General features: G+C 45.1%; 1 protein-coding gene across 3 annotated transcripts in view; it reads right to left on the minus strand.

The window, feature by feature from the left end:
* AFF4 (AF4/FMR2 family member 4) overlaps positions 1 to 25,472 on the minus strand; it is a 182,391-nt gene that overhangs the window by 7,892 nt on the left and 149,027 nt on the right. For all 3 annotated transcript variants that reach the window (XM_030212599.1, XM_030212598.1, XM_030212601.1), the window contains 7 exons: positions 18,428 to 18,525; positions 11,042 to 11,105; positions 10,809 to 10,945; positions 10,533 to 10,604; positions 8,884 to 8,977; positions 8,357 to 8,400; positions 5,862 to 6,073 (listed from right to left, as the gene is read on the minus strand). In XM_030212599.1, the coding sequence (XP_030068459.1) occupies positions 5,862 to 6,073; positions 8,357 to 8,400; positions 8,884 to 8,977; positions 10,533 to 10,604; positions 10,809 to 10,945; positions 11,042 to 11,105; positions 18,428 to 18,525 (721 nt within the window). The remainder of the gene's footprint in view (positions 1 to 5,861; positions 6,074 to 8,356; positions 8,401 to 8,883; positions 8,978 to 10,532; positions 10,605 to 10,808; positions 10,946 to 11,041; positions 11,106 to 18,427; positions 18,526 to 25,472) is intronic.

Below are 25,472 nucleotides of genomic sequence, written 5' to 3' on the forward strand. Positions count from 1 at the left end.
AGTGGGCTCCCCAGCCCTACAAAGAGGCGTCCGCTGTGACGACAACCCACTCTGGGGTCATAAGAGGCATTCCTGCGGACAGCTTGTCTGGCCTCAGCCACCAGCTCAGCGCCTTGCGCACCGCTGGATCCAAGGGAAGGCGCACAGCGTAATCCTCCGAAGCTGGAGTCCAACGCTGCAGCAGAGAGAGCTGTATAGGTCTCATATGGGCCCTGGCCCAGGGCACTACTTCCATCGTGGCCGTCATAGAGCCCAACAGCTGCACATAGTCCCAAGCCCGAAGAGGAGAGGCTGCTAGGAACTTGTCCACCTGAGCCTGAAGCTTGACAATCCGATTGTCTGGCAGGAACACTCGGCCCACTTGGGAGTCGAATCGTACTCCCAGATACTCCAGGGACTGAGTCGGGCGCAGCTGGCTTTTCTCCCAGTTGATGATCCACCCCAGGGAGCTCAAAAGAGCAATCACCCGGTCTGAAGCTCTGCCGCACTCTGCATAAGAGGGGGCTCGGATCAACCTGTCTTCCAGATAAGGATGGACTTGTACTCCTTTCTTGCGTAGGAAGGCCGCGATGACCACCATTACTTTGGAGAAGGTCCGCGGAGCAGTAGCCAACCCAAACGGGAGGGCTCTGAACTGGAAGAGTCTACTCAGAACTGCAAAACACAGAAAGCGTTGATGAGGAGGCCAGATGGGAATATGCAAGGAAGCTTCCTTGATGACCAAGGATGCCAGGAACTCCCCTGCCTGCACTGCCACTATAACAGAGCGGAGAGTCTCCATCCGGAAGTGCCGAACTTTCAAGGCCCGATTGACCCCTTTGAGGTCGAGGATAGGCTGGACAGAACCTCCTTTCTTTGGTACCACAAAGTAAATGGAGTAACGTCCCTTGCCAAGCTGATCTTCTGGCACCGGAACGACCGCACCCAGGCGGATCAGTTTGTCCAAAGTCTGCTGCACTGCCACAGCTTTGACCGGAGACTTGCAGGGAGAGTGCACAAACCCGTCTCTTAAGGGTCGGCAGAACTCTAGCTTGTAGCCGTCTCTGATGACTTCCAGCACCCAAGCGTCTGAAGTTACCCTGGTCCACTCGCCCAGAAACGAGGATAGGCGTCCTCCAATCTGCTCTGGGCCCTGGACCAGCGCCCCGTCATTGAGTACGAGACCCTGGGGGAGGACCGGAGGAGGCACCTCCGGGACAGCGGTCTCTGCGAAAGGAATGCTGCTTGGGGGAGAAGTTCCTTATGAAGGAAAAGGGGGCAGAGGAGCCCAACTTGCCCGGGCGATACAGACAGGCTTCCTGAAACCGTCCTTTGGAGGAACCGGGGCGGGCACCACCGGCCCAGGCCCTGACCTCCGGTAACCTTTTACCCTTAGACGTGCCGAGATCGGTCACATTCTTGTCCAGCTCGACCCCAAAGAGCAGCTTGCATTTAAAAGGCAACTTAGCCAGGCGAGACTTAGAGGGGTGGTCAGCAGACCAATGCTTCCACCAAAGCCACCGCCGTGCAGAGACTGTCTGAGCCATACCTTTAGCCGAGGCTCTCAAGACATCATACAGCAAGCCTGCCAAGTATGCCAAGCCCGATTCCAGGACTGGCCAATCAGCCCTCAAGGAAGGATCAGAGGGGGAAGCCCGCTGCACAAGCGTCAGGCACGCCCTGGCCACATAGGAGCCGCAAATTGAGGCCTGCAAACTTAAAGCAGCCGCCTCGAAGGACGACTTTAAAGCCGCCTTCAATCTCCTGTCTTGGGCGTCCTTTAGGGCCGTGCCACCTTCCACCGGCAACGCCGTTTTCTTAGTCACCGCAGTGATTAAAGAATCCACGGTAGGCCCAAGAAAGGCCTCCTGTTCACCTTCAGGCAGAGGATAGAGGCAGGACATAGCCCTAGCCACCTTAAGGCTCGCTTCTGGGAAATCCCATTGAGCCGAAATCAAGGTGTGCATGGCTTCATGCACATGGAAGGTTCTAGGCGGGCGCTTCGTCCCCAGCATAATGGCAGAGCCAACAGAGGCTGAGGGAGAGACGTCCTCCGGAGAGGAAATCTACAAAATGCTCATGGCCTGCACTAACAGGTTGGGCAAATCCTCTGAGCGAAAGATCCGTGCTGCAGAGGGGTCATCCGCTCCATCCGTCTCCTCCAAGGAATCCCCAAAGGACCGTTGGAAGAACTCAGATACGGTGCCCTCATCTACATCAGAGGAGACAGAGTCCTCTAGGGCCTGGAAGTCCACCCGAGGGCGTTTGCTTCCGGAGGCCTCAACCCCTTGATCAGAGGGGAGAGCCGGGGCAGCGTTTAGCATAAGAAAAGCCTGATGCAGCAGCAAAATGAACTCAGGGGAGAAACCCCCTACACTGTGCACTTCTGCCGCCACGGCCCTAGACGCACCCTCAACCGGCGCTCGCAAGAGCGGGGGGAGAAGCATGCTGCGCATCCAAAATGGCGTCCGGCGCGAAACTCCGAGGAGCCGCGCGGGAAGAACGGCGCTTAACTTTCGCCGCTTTCTTGCAGTCGCCCCAATCAAGGGCGACCATAGCATTAACGTCTCCCACCTCGAGGGCGGCCCAAGAAGCCGTCCGAGCAGAGTGGCCGGTCAAAATGGGGGGTGGGGGGGGGCGAGCAGCGGGGGATGGGCGCTTATGGCGGGAAAAACCGCCGCACCGGAGGAAGAACCGGGACACTGACCGGACTCCAAACTGACACCCAAAAAAGGCGAGCCAGGCTTTGAAACCCCCGCATCCCCGCTAGACGCACACAGGCGGTCCGGGGAGCGAATCTTCATGCCCTCGCCCTCCGATGCCATAAGCCACGTGGAGACCGAACGGGGAACCCCCTGCCCGCTATAAAAGGTAAAATTACTTGCTTCTCGCTCCGAGCTGTAACGAACTGGTGTCCCAGTGAGCAGCTGTAATAAACGCTGATATAAACGATGAAATAAACGCCCTTAAAGGACGTTCAAAAATTTTTTTTGACGGAGCCAGCGGGAGGGGGGAGAAAAAGAGGGACCTGGCACCACCAGGTTTGCACTTGCTCAAGAAGAGCCCTCAACCCCAGGTATTCAACAAAACCTAAGAATTAGGCTTGGAGACCTAGCCAGAGCTGCTGCTGTGTGTGACCACCACCTGCTGAGATAGAGAACATACTGAGGAGTTTCCGGCAGCACATGACCACATATAGGGAGGCAAAAGGATTGCTCTCTATCTCCACCTGCTGGTAGATGGACACAACCCACCAGTCTATGGATTGATCAGCATGATGATAAGGAAGAAACCATTTCCAAGCACGACAGGAAATTCAATGACACATCTTTAAGAACAGGTGATCATTTTTATGATACATGTCATTAGGAAAAGCAAGGTATTTTTCTGCACTCCCCAAGACCTGTTTTTGGAGTACCATATCTTAGGGTGTTCACTCTGTTCATCTTGAGACTTGAGAGAAGATGCTAAAAATGTGTAATCCTGGCAGACCCCAGTTGGGTGGTGTACTCAAAGCCACAGAAGCATCCAAAGGTCACATCCCCATTTAACAGCTGGATTATCCAAGGATGCATCCCACAGCAGATTATGCCTAAAATTCAAGGAAGGGAGCCTTGGCAGAAAAGAGACTGCTCTACCTTACACTCCACAGATAGGGAGAGGGCTTCACAAGTCTGCAAAGCTGGATCCTTATGCTTATGGGGTGAAGGTGGAGCTTTGGATAGCAAGGAACAAGAAGATCCTGCCAAAACTGATGGAGCATTAATCTGACCCAGTATGGCTATTCTTATGAACCAGGTGCTGATAAGAACTTAAGAATTAATTAAATCCATGAAAGCTTTCCTCTCCTACTTCAAGAAAGTTTTCATCTGGAGAGAAGTTCAGATTCTGACAGCAGAGAAGTGTAATAGAACAGTGTTTCCCAAGTCTGGTCCTGGAGTACCCCTTGCCAGTCAGGTTTTCAGGATATCCACAATGAATAAAGCATGAAAAAATTGTATATAATGGAGGCAGTGTATGCAAATAAAGTTCATGCATATTCTTTATGGATATCCTGAAAACATAACTGGCAAAGGGTACTCCAGGACTGGAGTTAGAAAACACTGCAATAGAAAATGCCTTCCAGTATTTCTTCACTATATATACTACTACTACTACTACTACTTAACATATAAGCCACATATTACCATAATCTTCGAACTTTAAGAGGAGGCAGATGATGAACTACTCCTAAGGCTTTGAATTGATCATTACTGTGTTATAAACCGAGCCTGTGTTGAGGAGGTGCAAAAAGGTAACCGCCCTAGGCCACCATGGGTGCTCAAAGCTGAAAAGGTACAGCCTTCTGACAAGTTTTGGGGCCCTCTTCCAAATTTCTACCTGGGCTCCAGCATGTCTAACACCAGCCCTGGTTATAAACACAGAATTCAAACAAGTCCACAAAATGATAAAACTATCTCAAAGCGAGCTGAAAGAACTGAAGGCCAGATGCACTAAACCTTAACGACCCTCTAACAACCGTTGCATGCATTAAAGGCCTTTTTCCAACGAAGCAAGCAGCTAACGAAAACGGAATACAAAAGAGTAACTACCATTGTAATGTGGGCGATTCGGGATGCACTAACAATATGGACGATTACACAATCATTTACCGCGACATATTAAACTTATGGTCAAAGCAGTCGTAAAGGCCTGAGCTGTCATCTCCCCGCTTCCCCCTGCACCTTAAAATTCCAAGCTGGCATGTTGAAAAACAAAACAAACAACACAAACATGTGGCTCCCCGCTTCCCTCTGCATACAATACAAATGAAACAAAAACAAAATCAAAAAAAGGACTAGGAGGGGGCAAGGGCGCACGTCAGGTGCGTCCTGTATGGACAGCCTTGCCCCCCCCCCCCCCAAGGTCGCCGCTGCTCCCCGCTTCCGCTCGTATAAAATAAAAAATTAAAACAAAACTAAGAAGTTTAGCAGCCCCGATCCCCCTCCCTTCCTGTCTCTCTCTGTACTCCTCCCATAGCTCCGCCTCCCGGCATCCTCCACCCTGTGCCCCGCCCCTCTGAGCTCGTCACCGCCGCTCCCCCCCTCTACTGGACCCCCCCCCCCCCGCTTTACCGGCCCGCGCAGCGCCTCTCACCTCTGTGTGAAGGCGCTGCACGGGATGGAACAGCTGATCGGCGATCACTGCTGCCTCCTCCGAAGTCTCTCTGTTCTTCCTGGGCCCGCCCTTCACAGAGGTGAGAGGCGTTGCGTGGGCCGGTAAGGTGGAGGGGGTCCGGTGGAGTGGCGGCGACGACCTCAGGGGGCAGGTGATGGGGCGGAGGATGCCGGGAGGCAGAGCTATGGGAGAAGGAGTACAGAGAGAGACAGGAAGGGAGGGGGACCGGGGCTGCTAAACTTTAATTTTTTATTTTATACGAGTGGAAGTGGGGAGCAGTGGCGACCTCGGGGGGGGGGGGGGGGGGGGGGGGGCAAGGCAGCACGCCTTTGCCCCCTCCAGATCCTTTTTTGATGTTTATTTTTGTATTGATGCAGGGGGAAGCGGGGAGCTTTTTTTTGTTGTTGCTGTTTTGGACGTTTGTGGCATGCGCAGAGCAGCTAGCATAACGCTTGGCTGCTCTGCGCATGCTTTAGGGGCCGATTACCGACGGGGATTACGAATCTTTGATACATTGTACTTTTCAATACCGCACCGAACATGTGCGACTTGTTTTTTTGGTGCATGCTTCATTTTTTCAAATTCGTTAAGGACTTTAACGTTTTAGATTTTTTTACGTATGGTTGATGCATCTGGGCCTGAGTGTACTGCGATTTGCAAGAAATGTCTGGTACTAACCAGCTCAAGCTGAAAACAGAGCTAAAGTTCTCAATGTCAAATCCTACCTTTCTGTTCTTTAGCAAGCTGTTCGGCTTGATCCCATATTTCAGTGGCATAGATGAAGTTGGAGGTGACCTGCACATAGCTGGCTGCCATATGGTGGATTCTCTGTGGAATAGTCACCGAAGAGCTTCCTGAAGAGATGCTTGACCCTGATGAGCCTGTACTGCCAGGAGATAACTTTGGAGAGACCGGGGAAGGCGTATTCGCTGGTTTACTGTATATTATGAAAACAAATATGAACAGTAACTGAATATGTGAGCTACCTAAATATGTGTATGCATCTTTGTACAGTGGAAACCCAATTTAATGTGCCCCGTAATAACACAAATCCACATATAATGTTATGTGTCTTGGCAATTTTTTTTTTTTAAACATACCTCCTTTTCAACAGATCAATTTTTGGTTCAATTGTGTTCATGTCCTATTGACCCTGCTATAACATGACCTCACATTTAATACAATGATGTTTTATGGATCCCAGATATAGCGTTATATCGGGGTTCCACTGTACCTTTGATGTCACTTTTTGTTTGGCATACACAAACATTTTAGTGTATGTGTAAACACACACACAGGTGCTCAGGAATAAAAAGTTAAAGTAAAAAATTAGAATGAACACACCAACAACAAACCTGGACATACAATTCCCATATTTTATGTCTACTATTTTAATTGGGGGGAAAAAAAGAAGTTTTACCCTTCTCTTACCAGAAGAAATTTTGTTCAAGAACAGATTTTGTTCAAGGCAGTGTACCACAATATCTAGCAAAACTACTCCCCCACCCTATATGCCTTACATAAAGGTATAGCAATGAGCATTACAGGTATGTCTTCTTTCTTGGTCCTCTAGCATATTGATCATGGAACAAATCTATTAAGTTTCTTATATTTTAACTTGGTATTGTTTTCATTTCTCAAAAACCTTGTTTAGAGATGTTGTGTTCTGTATATATCATAAACAAAGACAAGTTCTTTCCTATACACATTTAAGACTACCAACTGGATCCAGATTCGCAGGACAGGGTTGATCCAGTCCTGGTTTACCCCACTGAATGCTGGAACTTGTAGTTTTGATTTCCCCATTGCATTACCTAAGAAAAGCAAGACTACAAGTCCCTGCATGCACAGAGTAAACCCAGGACTGGATCGACCCTGTCCTGCGAATCTGGGTCCAGTTGGCATCCTTAATTCTTCAGTGGGAAACTAGTGGGAAAAGTACACTGCACATTGCTCATGTAATTCTTTCCCACCCTGCTATACATGTATATGGGTGAATGTTTGTCTGCATTGCTTGTGCATTGTTAGGGGTGGGACAGTTTGTGGGCAGTAGGGCAATTAGGTTTGGGTATGAAGGCAGTTTCCAGGGAGTAGTTTTTGCAGTTGGTGCTTTTTTTTTTTTTTGGAGTGGTGGTGCAGTTGTGAGGTAGCACATTGAGGTAAAGACATTAAAGAACAGGGAAAGGCAGTTTGAAAGAAAGAATTGTTGTGTTTTACTGCAAGTTTCTAAGCTACAGCAGCTAGAATTCCTTTTCCCATAAATATGCACCAGGTCATTTATTTTGGGGGTTGGTTATTTCTCAGGAACCACTGGTCCAATGTGGCCCATTTTCAAACTTGTCATCTTTTTACTGTTTTTTTTTTCTAGTGTGCAAAGTTTCATCCCGTCATCCCGTTCTGTAACATTTTTGAGTGTTATTTTACCCGGCACAAGTGTACAGACATTCTCAACCCCTTTTGTATAATTCTTTCCAACACCTGTTGGGGTTTTTTTTTTTTTTTTTTGTTACATTTGTACCCCATACTTTCCCACTCATGGCAGGCTCAATGCGGCAGGCAATAGAGGGTTAAGTGACTTGCCCAGAGTCACAAGGAGCTGCCTGTGCCGGGAATCGAACTCAGTTCCTCAGTTCCCCAGGACCAAAGTCCACCACCCTAACCACTAGGCCAGTCCTCCACTCCAACTTCTGGAAAGAAAATAAAGGTGTCTCATTTGTGTCTATCACTCAGATTATTGAATCTATGCCCTATCTCAAGTGATTGTCAATTCAAATTCACAGCCAGTCCAACTTAAGTCTCTCTAACAAATTCCAAACATTTCGGTATGCAATCTGTCAAATAACTTAATTTTACCAGTTTAACTAATATGTCTTTATTTTCAACATGAATTTATATAACTTAAAATGTCTCTGTGTATAAAAAAAAAATACAAAAAAAAAAACCTTACAAATTGCAACAGAATACCGGGGGAGCAGTTTAGTGCCTAGAGAAGTTGGCTGTGAACCAGAGAAGCCAGTGATCAAATTCCACTTCTGCCACCGACACACTGACCTTGGGCAAGCATTACCCTCTATTGTCTCAGGTATAGCTTAAATTCTATGTTGTTTCAAGCCCTCCTCTAGTAAAAGGGGCCATTATGAAATCGGTCATGTGTTCTCCACCTCACCCAGGGGAATACTTACATTTCACATAATATATTAAAATAAACCATGTGTCTTACCTTCCAATACCTGGTGACGATGCTTGAGAATTGCTATATGAATTCTGTATGAAAAGAAAAAAAAATCTGTTACACTGAGATACTTATGACTTGTCCGTGGGTTAATGGTAGTGTCCAAAGGAAGGGCCAAGTTCAGTCCTAGTCCTGCATTAACATCAAGTCGGCATTGGGAAGATGGAGCCTAGCCATGCCACAGAGTAAGGGTAGAATTTACCTAGAATAGACATATCCTTCCATCTTTTGCCAGAAGTAGCAGCACTAAGACAGATCCTAAGTCAGTCAGAAAAGGAAAGCTGGTTAGGAAATTACAGGGGAAAAGGCAGACATTTGTCTTGATGCAAAAATATCCTGACATTGCAATAATTGAAAATGAGACCAGTGAAATGTCCTCCAACTACAGCATGGTATAAAAGTAGGATGCTGTTAACACAAACACAGATTTCTTTACAATTCCAAATTCAAGTCACCCAAGTTGAGACCAATAATAGAAAAACTTTATAGGCTCCTTGTTGGAGCCAGATACTTACCTTTAGATGTTCAGTCAGTGTTTTGGAATATTTCAAGGCGCTTTCTTTCTTCAGTTTGAATAGCCTTAAGTGCAGAAGTGATTGGCATCGAAGGCTGGCCAAAAGAGATCAAAGGTTTACTACAGAAATAGTGATCCGAGTGCTGCACTTTAAACACTTTAGGAAAGTATAAACATTTCATACTAATAACTGAAACCTTGCCCTAAATGTGCATTAAAATTAATATTCAGGTCAATGATAATATTAAATGTCAAGTGGAACTGAATGCATCGAAGATGCTTACACCTCTTACATATATGATGGCCCATAGCATATAGCTTGTTTTATATATATAAAAAAATATATACAAAAAATTAGTGAGACTAGTATTTTGTTGATATTAAAATTAACATTTATGCTTGTTACTGCCATGTGTAATTAATGCACTAGGTATAATACAGGCCCTTGTTTAGCTCACATGCAGGCATTTAAACTTTAAAGGCACTCACATGTGTATAACAGGTAGACAGCATACTAATAACCTCATACTGAGGCCCCTGGGAAGGAGCTAAAGTGTAACTTGCTGTTTTAGTGTAGTAATAATAAAAAAAAAAAATAAAAAAAACCCAACCCACTGGCTCCCAATCTCATACAGAATAGCATTTAAAGTCCTTTCTGTCACCCATCTCATACTTACTCCAGCCTAGGTCTCCATATTCTTTTGTAAATACAGATAGAGTAGGGGGCCACTGGGCAGGTGAGGCCAGGCCTGGCCGGGGGCCACTGGGTGGGCTGGGCCTAATCTGGCTGGCCACCACTGGACTATAAGGCTATTTTGTGACTGGAAGGGGCTACTGGACCACCAGGGCTTTTTTAATTTGGGGGGGGGGGGGGGGTGAAGGGGCATGGTCGATGCTTGGGGGAGGAGAGGAGGCGATTAGACTACCAGGACATTTTAAAAAATTGGGGGGGGGGGGGGGGGGAGGGGATGAGGCCAGACCCCACCAAGCCTTTTTTTTTTTTGTAGAAGTCCATCTGGAGCAGGATGGTCACACTGCAGAGAAGGGAGTGCCACTAGACACCTCTCTCAACCAACCCTTCTAATGCTGCCCCAGACCTCAAATAGTTTCCACTGCTAAATGCACCTGAAACTTTTTTTTTGGAGGGGAGGGGGGGAAGCTGTGGGATAGTTCATGACTACATTTAATGCGGTCTCTGCTACTGGTTTTGGTGCCCACGCTGAAACCATTTGTGCATAATGCCCTAACCTATTCAAATCCGGCATTAACAGCCTATTAACGCCTGTGGTACTTTTGAGCATCGGCCCCAGTATTATTTTTTTGGGTGGGGCTGGGGGGTGCTTTGCACTGGATTAGCTCAGTGACAGCACCAGTCACTGTCTTAAGAGTAATTAATGTTGGGAGAAGTACACAGATTCTAACAGCAACATGTCCCTAATATTAACTGCAACTTTTCAGGGAATTTAAAAGCTCAAACTTTTTCTTAAAAAGAAATGAAGAGTTTTAAAAAAATCTAGAATGCTAATTCTTCCACTGTAGCACACGTGTTTTCAAATAGCTGGGTGACAAAATACCTAACTATTAACGCTATAATGGCTGTCTGTATCTAAATACTCCAGACAGATTGGCCCAATGCTTTACTGCTCTTACCAAAGCACCGCCAGTCGTTTATCTGCTGATGTGGCATCTTGGGCTAAATAATTCTTCAGTTTCATAGTGTACCTGGTAAAGAAATGAACAGCTTAGGGCAGCTACCAGCATTTAAGTAAACCATTATATCTGTATTGGGGATCAATTTATTTATTTCCCATCCCCCATTGCCTTTCTCACCACTCTCAACATCACATAACATAGATGCTTGGCGTCCCTTTTGTACACGTGTCTGTGTATGGTCTGCTGCTGGGTTATTTCTTGGCAAAAACTTACTTGATTAATTCCACAGTTTCAGAGTACATAGGAAATGGGGACTTGGATTCCTGAGCATTCATCTCCAATGCATTCCCGCATTCAATGAAAGAAACTACAGCATCCAGATAATAAACTGCCTTCTCAAACCTGTCAGACTGAAGAGAACACAAGTTTTACAAGACTGACAGAACTGCACAAAGAATGCATGACAATTTTACAAAAGGCTATCAAAAGCTGGAGGCTTTCCTTACCAAAGCATCTGCATTGTGCTTCAGCTTTTTCGCGTCTTGCAAATAATGATCCGCTGAATAAATTCTGCAGCACAGAGGAAAATCTCGGGATTAGGGAAAAAAAGAACAAGAAAAGAAGCTAAACCGCTTAACTAATGCCCTGGAGTTTTGAAACATTTCTCATGAGAGGTAACACTTCCTTACTGACCTTTTAAAATGTTAGCAATGAAACCGATATGGAATATATGATTGATAAAGCTTTTTAATAAAAAACCCTGTTGACAGGCTGCTTTTCAATTTAGAGAGATTGAAAATTGGCTGATAGGGAAAACATAGCAAGTCAGAATGACTGGAATACGGTGACAAGGTGACAGGTGGTATTTTTGAGATGGGACCTCACTGCAAGATGCTTTGAAGTTCTTCGCATGCACTTTCCTAACAGGAGAGCAGTAAGTTGAATGAAACGTGTTTGTCCTGAGGAAATTCTGTGCAAAAAATCTTTCAAAATTCTGCGCACATTGAAAATGCTGCTACTGTCCAGACAACACAATATCATAATGAATTAAACTACAATAGAGAAAAAAATGGTACTTTCCAAATATGCAGTTTTTTTTTAAATTTTTTTTTAGGAATTACGGCAGAATCCCCCTAGGAATACATTAGCTTTCAGGGATTTTACTTCATCAAATCTGTGGAGCCTGAGGAAAGCTTGGAGCTGCAGGCAGTGCTGAATTCTTGAAGCTGGTTAACAGTGGCAACAGTTTCAAGAAGTTGTTGCTCCACGAACTGAATAAAAATCCACAAAAAAACAGAAGCCCTAACCATACGGCAACACACCACTCAGAAGTGTCACCCCCTACACTTTCTCTCCACCCCCCCCCCCCCCCCCCCACTTATATACACTCCCTCTTCATGCTCAGCTTTTCCTCACCAGTTTCTTCCCAGTCAGCAAATATCATTCCCCTACAAGATAGTCTGCTTTCTACTCAAGCAATCAGTAAGCCACAAGCAGACATCCAAAGCCAGTTTACTCTTCAGCCAGCCAGTCCCCAAGCCAAAGCAGCCAGATGCAGGGATCGAAGAGAACAAAAATCATGGGGCTCCTCACAAGTGCTTGCACTTTGCTCTATTTCCAGTTTTCTTGTAGTGCAAGGAACAGTTCATAGATTCGGCCACCAAGCTCTCAGTATGTTTGATCCACATGGTGCCTATACTCTCCCACTGAGCTCTTGTTTATATTTCAACATTTTTATCGAAGATATATTATCTCTAACACATATACCAGTAAATACATGTAATTCAAATAAACAAAACCATTTTTTTTGTAAACACAAGTGCACTTAATCATCCTCAGATTTTATCTTGTATATCCCCCTCCCCCCTCCTAATTTGTCTTTCAGCTTTTTCAAAAGTATTTTTATTACATTTTGATCAAGATCAACTTATCCAGACTTCTCCCTCCCTATCCCTCCCGCTTATATTACACCTTTTTTTTTGAGCTCCAAGATAAGTAATCAGATCAACATCAGTCATAATTTATTAAAGATAAGGCTTCTGTCGTGTTGTGTGAGTCTAGCTAGAAAAGGACTCCAGATCTTAAGAAATCAAACTTTACATTTATATGAACCTCTGGCCTCTTGCGCTTCCCAAGACGAACCTCTGGCCTCTTGCGCTTCACAAGACAATAGTTGATGTACTTGATTACGCCAATGCCAGAATTCAGGAGTGTCCGGTGAGGTCCACGACTGCAAGATGCATTTCCTTGCTACCACACAAAGTTTGCAACACAGTAGTATTTCTTCCGCTTTGAGCCCCCTGAATGAGCCACGACAATCCAGAACCACCTGAATAGGCAGTCCATTGACTCTCCCCATCATCATAAGGGAGAGAAAGGCCACCACTCGCCTCCAAAAACATCTTATAACTTCACATCCCCTTAGCGCATGGTATAAAGAGTTATCAAATAGTTTACATTCCAGGCAAGTAGGTGTAGCAATTTCACCCGATCTAAACAACTGAACCTGTGTAAAATAGGCCCTGTGTATAACTCGGTAGGCACACTCTCAGTAACCCACTCTGCTGAGTAATTTGGGAATACCCCTAAGATGAGCTGCAATATCCCAAGAAGCAAGATCACACCCTACATCCTCTTCCCATCTGCGCCTAAGCTGGGCCAGCTCCTTTCTGGGTACCATAGACCATAATCTCTTCTGAAGACTGGAAACAGATGGAGCCTCTTCTGAGATCTCCTCAAACAACATCTGAATCTTCCCACCCAGTCGAAGTTTGAGTGCCTCCTTATCTAAAGATTGAATATAATGCTTTAGCTGGCAATAAGCAAAAGTATCACCCCAGCAGATAGAATCACGGGAAATCAACTGGTCTAAAGGCCTAATCTCTCCTTCCTGGTCCACTACTGACCCCAACCTGCTGAGACCATGTTGTTCCCATCATACAAACACTGGATTCTCCATCCCAGGTAAAAACTTCGGGTTCCCTTTAATAGTTAAGAGCTCTGTCACTTGTGGGTCACCCCCCTCAAGTTTTCCCCCCCAAAATTTCCACGCCTCTTGTAAGGGGCCCAGAAATACAGATCGTTTAAATAGCAGTGGCAATGAAGATCTATCCCCCTGCAGCAATGAAATCAGTGTGTATGGCCAAAAAAAAACTTCTTCCAGCTCAAGAGAGGTGTGGTAGCTTGAGGAAAAAAACCCAGTCACGTACATGTCTCAAGAGACATGCAATGCTGTAATATTTAATGTTAGGTAAGCCCAGCCCTCCCTGACTCCACCCACCCAAAAGTAATGACAATCGGATTCTGGCTTTCTTGTATGCCCAACAAAATTTCATCACTGAACTATAAAACTTTCTAATATCCTTCGTTAATAACCTTAAGGGCAAGGTCTGCAGCACATATAACCATCTAGGGAGAATTACCATACGAACCAGGCATAAGCGCCCCGTCAAGGACAGTGTCAAAGCTCTCCAAGCCTCCAGCTGCTGTGTCGTCTTGTCCACTAGCCGTTGGACATTTAATCTATATAACGCCCGTGTTTGAGCTGCCAGAAGGATACCCAAATAACGGAATGATTCCTCCACCCAACTCAATGGGAACTGTCCTGGCCAAGATCTCCGGGTATCAACTGTAATAGCTAACGCTTCAGACTTATCATAATTTAGCTTGAATCCTGAATATGCCCCAAATTCCTTAAACATCTCCAAAAGGGATCCCAGGGTTTCATAAGCATTACTAACAGATCATCAGCGAAGGCTGCCACTTTGAATTCCTGTGTCCCAATCCGCACCCCATGAATAGCCGAGCATGAACAAATATCGCGAATCAAGGGATCCATATACAATGTAAAAAGTAAAGGCGAGAGTGGGCAGCCCTGCCGAGTCCCTCGACGGATCTCAAACTCCTTGGAATACATCCCATTCACCCACATCCTAGCATGGGGTGATGAGTACAGCGCTTTAACCACCCTCACAAACCATCACTAGAACCTATATTTATCTAAGATAGAAAATAAAAAAGGCCACTTCACCCGACCAAACGCCTTTTCAGCGTCAAAGCTAATCATGATTGACGATTCACCAGTGCCCTCCAAGCGTTCCAGGGAGGTCAAAATACGTCTTAGATTCTGTGCAACCGACCGCCCCTGAACAAATCCCACCTGCACATCATGGATAATACCTGGGAGTACCCGTCTCAACCTGTTAGCAAGTATTTTTGCAAAATGTTTTACCTCCTGGTTAATAAGAGAAATAGGTCTATATGAGGACACCAAAGTTTGGTCCCTCTGTGGTTTGGGCAGTACTACGATTTGGGCCAAATTAAGATGGTCCGGCAACCGTCCAAGCTCCACCCAAGCATTAAACGCCTTAGTTAACGACGGAACTATGGGGTCCCCCAACATTTTATAAAACTCTGCTTTAAGTCCATCTGGGCCCGGGGTTTTGCCCATTTTGCTGCAACCTATTGCCCACTCACCTCATCCCAGCTTATAGGGGCATTCAAAAGCCTACTCTCGTTTTGTTTTATGCTGGGTATATAATATTTTCCAGATAGATCCCCACTAAGACCACCCTCTTCCTCAGAGTCATACAGTTGCTAAAAAAAGGATTGAAAGACATCTCGTATCTCTCTATCAGTATGAAGCAACTGCCCCCTATTATTCCTAATGGTTAAGGATCTGTCTGGAAGAATACTTTGGTGCTATTAACCTTGCCAACATCTTGCCCCCTTTATTCTCGTACTTATAAAGTTGGAATTTGTAATACATATGAGATTTAACCGCACAATCTTGTAGCAAGGAGTTCAAAGTAGTTTGAACTGCTATAATATCTTGTCTAACCCTAGAAGTCGGATTTTCCCCAAATTGGTTCCTCAAACCCAATTGCTTTTCTAGTCGTAAAATTTCTCAGTCCCGAGCTTTCTTATGATGACTAACATAACAATGTCACCACGTAAAACTGCCTTTGCAGCTTCCCAAAAGAGAATGGCATCCTCCTCCACTGCCTCATTAAAATGTGAGTATTCCGCCCATTTAGTTAATAAATGCTCCCTAAAGTTCCCATCTTTGTAGAGATAACTAGGGAAACACCAACCCCTCACTGCCCCCCTCTGATCTCCCAGGGTCCATGTCATCCAGACCGCGGCATGATCTGAAATTACGCATGGGCCGATCTCAGTCCCAACAATATCCGAGAAAGCCGATCTCGAGATCAGCAGATAATCAATTCTGGAGTGGGTGTTATGAGCTCTTGACCGGTGTGTGTATTCCCTTTCAAAAGGGTGTAAGGCCCTCCAAACATCTACAAGATCGAGTAGGGAACAGAAATCTGGCAGCCCCCTCATTTTGTTTGATCCCTGCCCTAAAGGGGGGGGGGGGGGGTTAGATTTATCAACCTGAGGATCCCATGCCATATTAAAATCTCCCCCCAACACCAATGGGGTTGACTCTACTTTTGTGAGAACCGACACTAGTCTCTTGTAAAATTTAAGATCAAGGTGATTTGGGGTATATATACTACCCAGCAACAACTGTTGCTGAGCCACTATTGCTGTACCAAATATAAAGCGTCCTTCCGGAGTTTTCACAATATTGGTAAGTTGCGGGGCTACCCCCCTTCTGATAAGTATGGCCACTCCACCCATACGACCTACTGCTGCAGAAGCTACACACCACCCACCACCTCGCTAACTTAGCATGTTCAGAGTCAGACAGGTGTGTTTCTTGTAAAAATACTATATCAGCTCTAATACGTTATAGGTATTGCAAAATTTTTGATCTTTTTATAGGTGAATGAATGCTCCCCACATTCCAGGTAATCTTAACCATCTTCTTGGGGATGTAAACAGTCTATCAACCAGCCAAAGACTCCATCTTCTGAAAGGAGCCAGCCCAGCTTCTGACCCCTCCCTCTCAATCCATTACCTTCAATCCATGCCCACACAGCAAGTAAAACATCTGACCAGTACTCGATAACCCTTATCCCCGCACCCATTACCTCCAGAGCGTTCCTTCCTCCCTGTAACCCTCCCCTCTCCCCATCCCCCTCTCCCACCCATCCTATTATCCTTATTTATCCCCTTGCATGTCCCCCTTATTTCCCCGAAGATCCCCCCAAAGGAATCAGGTCACTTCTAACGCCCTTCCCCCTCCCAACCCTCAATTCTCTTGACCGATTTCCCATATTCCCCTACAATACTATCTCACCGCCTATACATAACACTTTACCTCCCCTCCACTCCTGGGCCCGAGTGCATTATCCCTCCATTACGCCCTATCCCATCCCAACATTTAACTCCAGTGTCAACATTTTAATAACAAACAACCTTTACTTCTTCCACCCCTTGAGTGCAAGTGAAACTCCAAAAAGGAATAGGGATTACACTCTACCTATTCCCCAATTCAAACCAACTTCCTTGTTCTTATTCACCCCTTATTCGCTATGGATTCATAGGTCTACCAGCAGCAAGTCCAACTAGGGCTGTACTTATTCACCAGGTCCCTTATAGAAAAACCAGCCTGAGAATAGGCTTCTGAATGTTCTATGCCGTTCACGCATCTCTCAAGTCTTCAGTCCTCCCACAAACAAATTGTAATCCCAGGTTATTAGGTCTCTTACCATCTACTCCAATTCAGCAGGTTCCAACTGCTGTAGGAATAACTGCGCTTCTTCCACTGAGGAATAGATTTCTGTGGAGGACTGATAGATAATTCTCAACTTTGCAGGATACATCAGAGCAAATTTAATTTTCCTCCGCACTAGCTCTCAGTAAATAGGTGAAAATGATTTCCTCTGTGCAGCAACGCCTGCCGAATAATCCTGGAAACATAAGATTTTTTGATTGCCACGAAGAAGCTCTTTTCCATTTCAGATAGATTGCAGGATCGCTGTCTTGTGTGCGAAGTTGAGGATCCGACATATCACCCGTGGTCTAACAGATTTCGCTTGAGTCCCAAGCAATGTGCTCGCTCTATTCTCAGTGGGCCCAGCTGTGTCAGCAATTTCAGTTCTTTGTTTAGCCAGGTCTCCAGAAACATCTTCAAGTCTTGCTCTCCTTGGTTTTCTGGTATGCCCACCAGTCGCAGATTATTACGTCTCGACCTGTTTTCCAGGTCTTCAAGCTTTTCAGCGTATGAGTCCACCAGCTTTCTGAGCTTATTTTGACCTTCTTCCATTTTTGCCATGCGGTCCTCCAGGTCTCCCGTGTGCTGCTGGTACGTTGCCAAATCCTCTCCAATTTGAGTAATATTGCTATGGAGAGTTTCCATTTTAGTCTCGAGGGAGCCCAGTTTTTTCTCCAAAGTCGCCTCCATGGTACTAGCTACCTCTCCCACTATTTCAGCGGCCCATGCGGATCCTACCAGTGAAGTCGCGGGACTCGCCATCTTGTCCTCCGCCGGCTTACTCCACTCCTTGTCTTTTTGCATGATTTTAGCTGCCATATCAGCGATCTTAAACGCGAGACTCCGACTAAGCTCACCGTGGGAGTTGCTCAAGGTAACGGGATCATTTTGTTTTGCAAATCGGAGATTTTGCTGCTAGATTGATGAGGAAGTAGCAGGAGCAAAGCAACTAGCGTCCACTCCTGTGCATAGCGTCAAGTGAAAATAGCAGCATTGTGAGGTTCAAATACAAAGCTGAATGGTGGCCGAATAGGAGCCATTCTAGACATCACAAGGCACTGCAGATGGAGTAACAAAGGAATGGTGAGGAGCCTCACAGTTTTTACTCCTAGATCCCAGCGGCTGATCAAATTCTGCAGACCACTCAAATTTTGCAGGGAGGGGGAATTCTGTACAAATTCTGCATTGTGCAAGTTGCACACAGTTCTCACATCACTTTACACAGTAGTCTGGATCATAACATTTACAGAGCTCTTTTCCTTAGGCTCACCTGTCATCAAAGGTTAGTTTTGCTCTTCGTGACTTTGAACCATCTACAGGTGTTGTAACTGCAGGAGTACAATTTGTTGAATTGCTTGGCGCTTTCTCCTAAAAGAGAATTTTTAAAAATCATTCTAAAATGCCGAAAGTTTCCAAAGTATTTCAAATAAAACAGCCATTTTAAAAACAATTCTCCATGTGTGACTCTCACATTAGAAGTCAATACATTCTATTAAATATTAACCATAAGTACAATTATCTGTATTTGCAGAGAGACAAGTTGGTTCCCTTATATCCCCCCCCCCCCCAAGACAACAAGGCTCGTCTGGTTTCCCCAGGAAGTCAAGCATTTTATTTGTTCGTATTTATTTTGATACCCCACATATCAGCCATTCACCTAGGTGATTTACAATATTTAAAACTAACAAATATTTATAAGAATATTTATAAGGAGAAAAATTAGGTCTCACCTGCTAATTTGCTTTTCTTTAGTCCCTACAGACCAACCCAGAAGACTGATGGGTTGTCCACGCCTACCAGTAGGTGGAGACTGAGAATTCTGGTTCTTGAGTGAGCCAAAAATAACCCTATACAGTCTCTGCTAGAATCAGTATCAACTTTCCAAAGCAAGGCAGCACAAAGAAATAAACCTGCATCTACACTACTGTCCAGCTCCATTACAGCCACCCATAAATGCAAAGAAGTGCTGACCTTTATTTTTTGGGTTTTTTAAAAACTTTATATTTAAACAAGAAACAAGAGACAAAGAACAAGCCGCTCCCCGCAGAGTAGCTCACACGAAGAAGCAAGAACCGCTCAACACACCAGCAATATCCACACCCAGAATAGAAGAGCACACAGAGCAGAATCTGGGTCACTCCGGATAGACTAAAGGAAAGCAAATTAGCAGCTTAAGACCTAATTTCTCCTTCCTTAGTGTCCCTCCGGAGTGGCCCAGAGAAGACTGATGTGAAATAAAGCAGTGAAATCAAGGAAGGGACCCACAGAGCCCCACAGAAAGAACACACACTCCAAAAATTGCATCCTGATGTGCCTGAACATCCACTCTAATGTTGAACAAAGGAATGCAAAGACGACCAGGCCGCCACCCTACAGATGCCCAGAGACAGAACCAGAGAATGCTCGGCCCAAGAGGATGCCTGGCCCCTAATGGAATGGGTCTTAATGCCTACCGGGACAAGCCTGCTACTATGAAGGTACATAGAATCAATCGTCTCTTTAATCCATCTTGCGATAGTAGCCTTAAATGCTGCCAGTCCCTTACGACAGCCGATCAGATTGAAGAGATGGTCTGAATGCTGAAACTTGTCTATCCTATAAAAACACTCTACTGACAGCCAGCTTGTGTAACCTACACTGTTCCTTCTAGCCCTTCAATGAACCTAAGGTAGGCAACACCACTGACTGGTTCAAATGAAAGGATGTCAGCACCTTGAGACGGAGGGAGGAAAGGAAGGAACCGGACACAAAACGGCGTTCTGAACAGGGCCTGTAACTCAGACCTATCTCACCGAGGACATTGTGACCAAGAACACAGACTTCAGAGTAAGATCCTTAAGGGAACAAGATGACAGAGGCTCAAAGGATGGCGAACCAGAACAGAGAATCAGATTAAGATCCCAAGAAGGAAAGGGCATCGCCTCAGCAGTCAAATTGACAGCTCTCAAAAAAAAAAAAACTGAACATCTGGATGGCTGGCTAAAGGCTTGCCCTCAATACATCCCCTAAAACAAGCCAAGGCTGTAAATTAAACCTTGAAAGGCCAAGGACAAGCCCTTATCTAGACTGTCCAGCTGAGGCATGCAAAGCTATCACTTCACGATCTTTGCACCAGCACTCAAAAACTCTCCGTCCACAAATAAGTGAGAGGAGCATCGTGACGATCACCTTAGCCGAATACCCTCTTCCTCAGCATAGTCCTCTTAAGAGCCAGGCTGTAAGACAAAATCAAGCTGAGAAGGCATGGCTACTGGCCCTTCTGTCAGCAGATCCATCGAGCCTGAGAGCCTCAGCGACAACTCCATGAGACATTAGGTCTGTATACCAAGGTCCCCTTGGCCATTCTGGAGCTACTAAAAGCACCAGACCCCTGTGGTCTTTGATTCTTTGAAAGACTCGACACCACAGAGGCCATGGGGGAGACACATACAGTAGACCTGCTGGCCAAGGCTGAAGGACGACATTGATCCTCTCTGAGGTCTGATCCTTTCTGTGACTGAATCAAGGGACCTTGGCATTCTCCCATGACGCCATAAGATCCAACATTGGTACATCCCACTGGTGGACGATGCTTTCGTAAGCTGCACAACCCAGGGTCCATTCCCCTGGATCCAATGTGTGTCAACTAAGGAAGTCTGCCTGCACATTCTGCCTCCCTGCCACATAAGAGGCAGACAGATCGGAGAGATGGTCTTCCGTCCAACTCATGAGAAGTGTGGTCTCTTCTGATAATAGATGACTCTTCGTACCACCTTGGTGACCGACATATGCCACTGCTGTAGCACTGTTGGACAAGACTCATTGCCTTGCTCCTCAGAAGACCCTGAAATGCCTGCAGAGCCAATCATATTGCCCTGGTCTCCAAAAGATTTATGGAACATCACGTCTCTTCCCAGGACCAGAGACCCTGAGCCAGATAACTGAGACAATGGGGTACCCAGCCCATGAGACAGGCATCAGTAGTTATCACCATCCACAGATGGGGATCAAACCAAACTCCCTTTGATAGATTGGAAGAGTGGAACCACCACTGGAGACTCCTCTGTACCGCTGCTCAGAGTGGCAACCCGAGGTCCAAGGAGTTTGACTGGGGACATCAACTGGAAAGAGGAGATCTCTGTAAAGGCCTCATATGAGCTCTGGCCATCATGGATCCCAGGACCTGAAGACAGTTCTTGGCTCTCGGAGATCTGCAGTGGAGAAGGCTCAGAATCAGGTCCTGGAGTTCCCAAATCCTTGGCGCAGAAGAAACACCCAGCCCTGGTGTCAAACCAAATGCCTAGGTATTCCAAGGTCTGTGCCAGCATTAAACAACTCTTCAGAGGATTGATCACCCAACCTAGGGACTCCAGGAACTGAACTACCTGTGCCGTAACCCGACAGTTCTCCCAATATGCTTACGCACAAATTAACCAAATCGTCCAGATATGGACTGACCAGGAAACTACCTTGCGGAGGGGCTGCTACCACTACTACCATGACCTTGGAAAACGTACAAGGGGTTGTCACCAGGCCACAGGACAGCATACAAAATGGATGCTTTCCCAAAACTGCAAATTGAAGGAATCTCTGATGGGCCTGATGAATTGGAATGTGCAGATCAGCCTCCATTAAGTCCAGCGTGGTCAGGAACTCTCCTCTGAATGGACCACTACAATGATGGAACGAAAAGTGTCTTGTATAATTATAATACAGCAAGAGGCCCTCACTGGATGCCCACCGGAAGGGTGGAAGGCCAGATTTTAGGACTCAGGCTGTAAAAATACCAGCTAGGTTTAAAAATCTATGACTGGCTGAGCAAGGACTTGCTTTTCCTGCAAGTTAATATGTGTCCCAGCTTGGGATCCATCCACTGGAATAGTGGTGGGTCAATTTACATACCTTAAACAGCTAAAAGGCACTGACTAGGCCTAAAAATCTGATGGCCTTGTTGCTGAGCACCTGCAGAAGCAGGGCTGCTTGATAAGCCTTATTAGAATTTAGTGTGACATTCAAAAGCAGTGCAAAAGCCAAGATCAAGGAATTGATGGCTAAAATCCTAAAAAGTTTGGTTCAGAACATGGAGTCTGTTGCAGTTAAAATGGCAGCCAGAGTCACAAGATATGGAACTGATCTCTTCATCTTAGAAGAGATGGTTGCACAAGATTAGGAACAGTCCATATTAGGAGTTGACCATATTAGGAGTTTACAAGACAGGAAAAAGATTGAGAAACAGGTGGACACCTGGCCTGTGGTTAAGATAAAAAAAAGTCCCTCTCCATAGACTTGTATGGGGACCAAATACTATATAAGAAATGCAAATCTGAGCTAAAATCGGACTCTTTCCCCACCAAATCTCAGAAGGCGAAGCTCTGGCCGGTTGGACCCAGAATCTGTCTGATGTATGTACCAACTTGAAGTCCTGATTGGTGAGAATAAAAGGCTATTTCTATCACTAAACTGCTCCAGTCTCAGTTTCAATCTCTTCTCTTTAAACTGTTTCACAGACACACAAGTAAAATTCTATCTCACTATTCTCTAGTCTCTGTGTCATTTCACACCTTATATCACATAAATAGACTATCTTTTAAACTCTAGTACATCATGTGGGAGAATAGATGCCCTAGGATGTCCTTGGAAATTAGGAGCCAGAAAACAGAGGTCATATTTAAGAGACTTATTATGAGCCTTCTGAAACCCTCTCTCCACCTCCGTGGGCCAGGGTCCTGCGGAGGTCTAGAGAAGGGTAATTAAAAACAGTCTCCATGCAAAAACCAGGTACCCTGACTACTCAATTCACTCCCTTGAGATCTAAAATGGACCACAAAATAAATGGAATAATGAACTTTCCCAGATCTGCTGTCGGAACAAGGCACACAGCTCTCAGCTGAAGAAGCCTTTCAAGGGGATCCCTGCCCTAGTTATCACACAGGACCGACATGGAGATAATAGAAAGGCATCCAGCAGAGGATGAATAAACTCCAAGGCGTTGCCTTCGGAACTACATCAAGGACTCATTTGTCCAACATGATCTGGGGGAGGGGGTGGCAATTCTTTTCCCATCTTCTCTCAAAGTTTTAGAGCTTTCCTCTGATGCTTTCTCTTATTGATTCTTATTAAATTGCACTTCTCTTCCCCATTATATCGTCTTTTGGTACTTTCGTCCTTTGCATCAAATACTTTCACCAATTTTTACTCCTCTTCTTTACTACCTTGGATCGACCATCTCTTAATTTATTTATTTACATTTTGTTATACTACCATTAACTAACTAGCAGATTAACAGCAGTTTACAATAAAAAAATTGCTAAGAAAAACAAAATGTAATGAAAAGAACTACAATTCAATGAGAGGAAAGCTAACACTCATCTAAGCTGTTTAACAGAGAAAAGATAAGGGAAGGAGTGAGGGAAGATTACAATGAGGACAAAAGAGGAAGGAGATGGTGATAGCTCTTAGGTAATCATCTTAGGTGCAGTCTAGTGCTTGGTGGAAGAGCCAAGTCTTCAAGGCAGATTTGAATGCCTTAAAAGAGTTCAACGCGGATTGGTAGGGGAAAGGAATTCCAAAGATAAACTAGGGAAACATAAGTGGTGATCATTCAAGGACCGAAGAAGTCTAGCCAGAGTATAGCAGATAGTAAAACTAGATAGATAGGGAGGTAGATCTATTCTAAAGGCTTTCCTTTAAGCTCCAAGTCCCAAAAGCTGACATTTGATGTTTCCCTACCCCCTCCCAGAATTTCCTTCACTTCACAGACCCTTTATAACTTCCCTCTAAGTACAGCCTTACCTGCCTCATTCCTGGAAGCACCCCTAGACACTCAGGTTCTCTTTGGAATTCTACTTTCCAAGCTCAACTTCCTACTGCCTCGATGCACTTTTCTGTCTCTCATTCTTCTAAATCCTCTCGCCAACCTTTGTTTCACAATGGTCTCCTTCTCTTACGCCGTCAGACTCATCATGCAGAAAGAGCATGGAGGAAACACTGGTCTCAAGAATCCCTTTAGTTATGCCAAAATTCCTATCATTACTATCATCAGAAAATAAAACAAAACTGGCTAAAAAGGAACTTTTTTCCAAGGAAAGATTTATTTTTTTTTTTTTTAAATAAAGCTCAAAGCCAAGAGGAGAAAATTAGAAATCCTGAGACTGACAGGCTCACCACATCCATCACCTGCTGGAGACTGAGAATACCGATTCTAGAAGAACCGGTATAGAGTTCTTACTGGCTCACTCGAGAACCAGATTCTCAGTCTCCACTTGCTGTTAGGTGTGGACAACCCATCAGCCTTCTCTGGGCCAGTCCAGAGAAATACTAAGGAAAACAGAATAGCTTGTCAAGGGGTAATGCAGCAGGTTACAGGGTAGCTAGGTAGGTAAACCCACCAGTGAATCCTGAATTCTGAAGATCAGTTTAAGCAGTTTTCTTCACTGAAAAACAAATTCTGGGAGTAAATGAAACTCACAAAAATGTTTTGAGCTGATAAAATTGCACACTTAGTGATGATATCCAAGTCCGAATAGTAAACTTGTTGTCACCCCATTTGAACACTACATAATTGGCTTAATTCAGAGGAAATATGTTCATCATTTCCTAGAGATGAGGAAAAACTTGCTGCTGGGCGGGACACAATTTCAGTGCCAACATACACTTTAAATGATGAAGCAACTTAACTTCTATAATTAGCAAATATAGTTACACGTGATTTCTAAAAAGTATCGCATATTCTGTATTATACTCCAACTTGTCACTCAGCACATCACCTTGGAGTTATTGGTGGCTCTGATTTTCAAGTGAAACTGCAGCTGAATTTTATGGCAATGCAAAAGTTTACCAGAGGCATATTTTACTGAGAATATTAGGAATGTACACTGCAGGCAATCTCACAGTTCTATATTTTCTGTACAATTTATAAAATTTGCAGCCTGCCTCAGCAGTTGGAACCAATCAAGGCAGATCACAACATAACATCCATAAATCATGTATGTAAAATACCAAACTGAAGAAATGACAATCTATAGAAGCCTTAACTCTTAACTGAATGGTTCTTGAAAACAGAAAGTATTTATTTTCTACATAATTGCCCTCCAAACAATTCAGGGAAGGCATTCCACAAAATAGGGCCAGCCACAGAAAAAACAGATATCCAGGTGACAACTAACTTTGCAGCTCCAATAGACAGGAGAGTCCCTCCCCGATTCAAACAGGCCACCACTGTTGCATTGTCCATCATCATCAGGACTGCCTTGTCCCATAGTAGAGGTAAGAACATGCATAGCACCGTCTTCAAATCAAGGCTAAAAGCCCACCTTTTTGATGCTGCTTTTAACTCC

The sequence above is a fragment of the Microcaecilia unicolor genome, chromosome 8 (genome assembly GCF_901765095.1).
Source record: "Microcaecilia unicolor chromosome 8, aMicUni1.1, whole genome shotgun sequence".
NCBI classification, from domain to species: domain Eukaryota; kingdom Metazoa; phylum Chordata; class Amphibia; order Gymnophiona; family Siphonopidae; genus Microcaecilia; species Microcaecilia unicolor.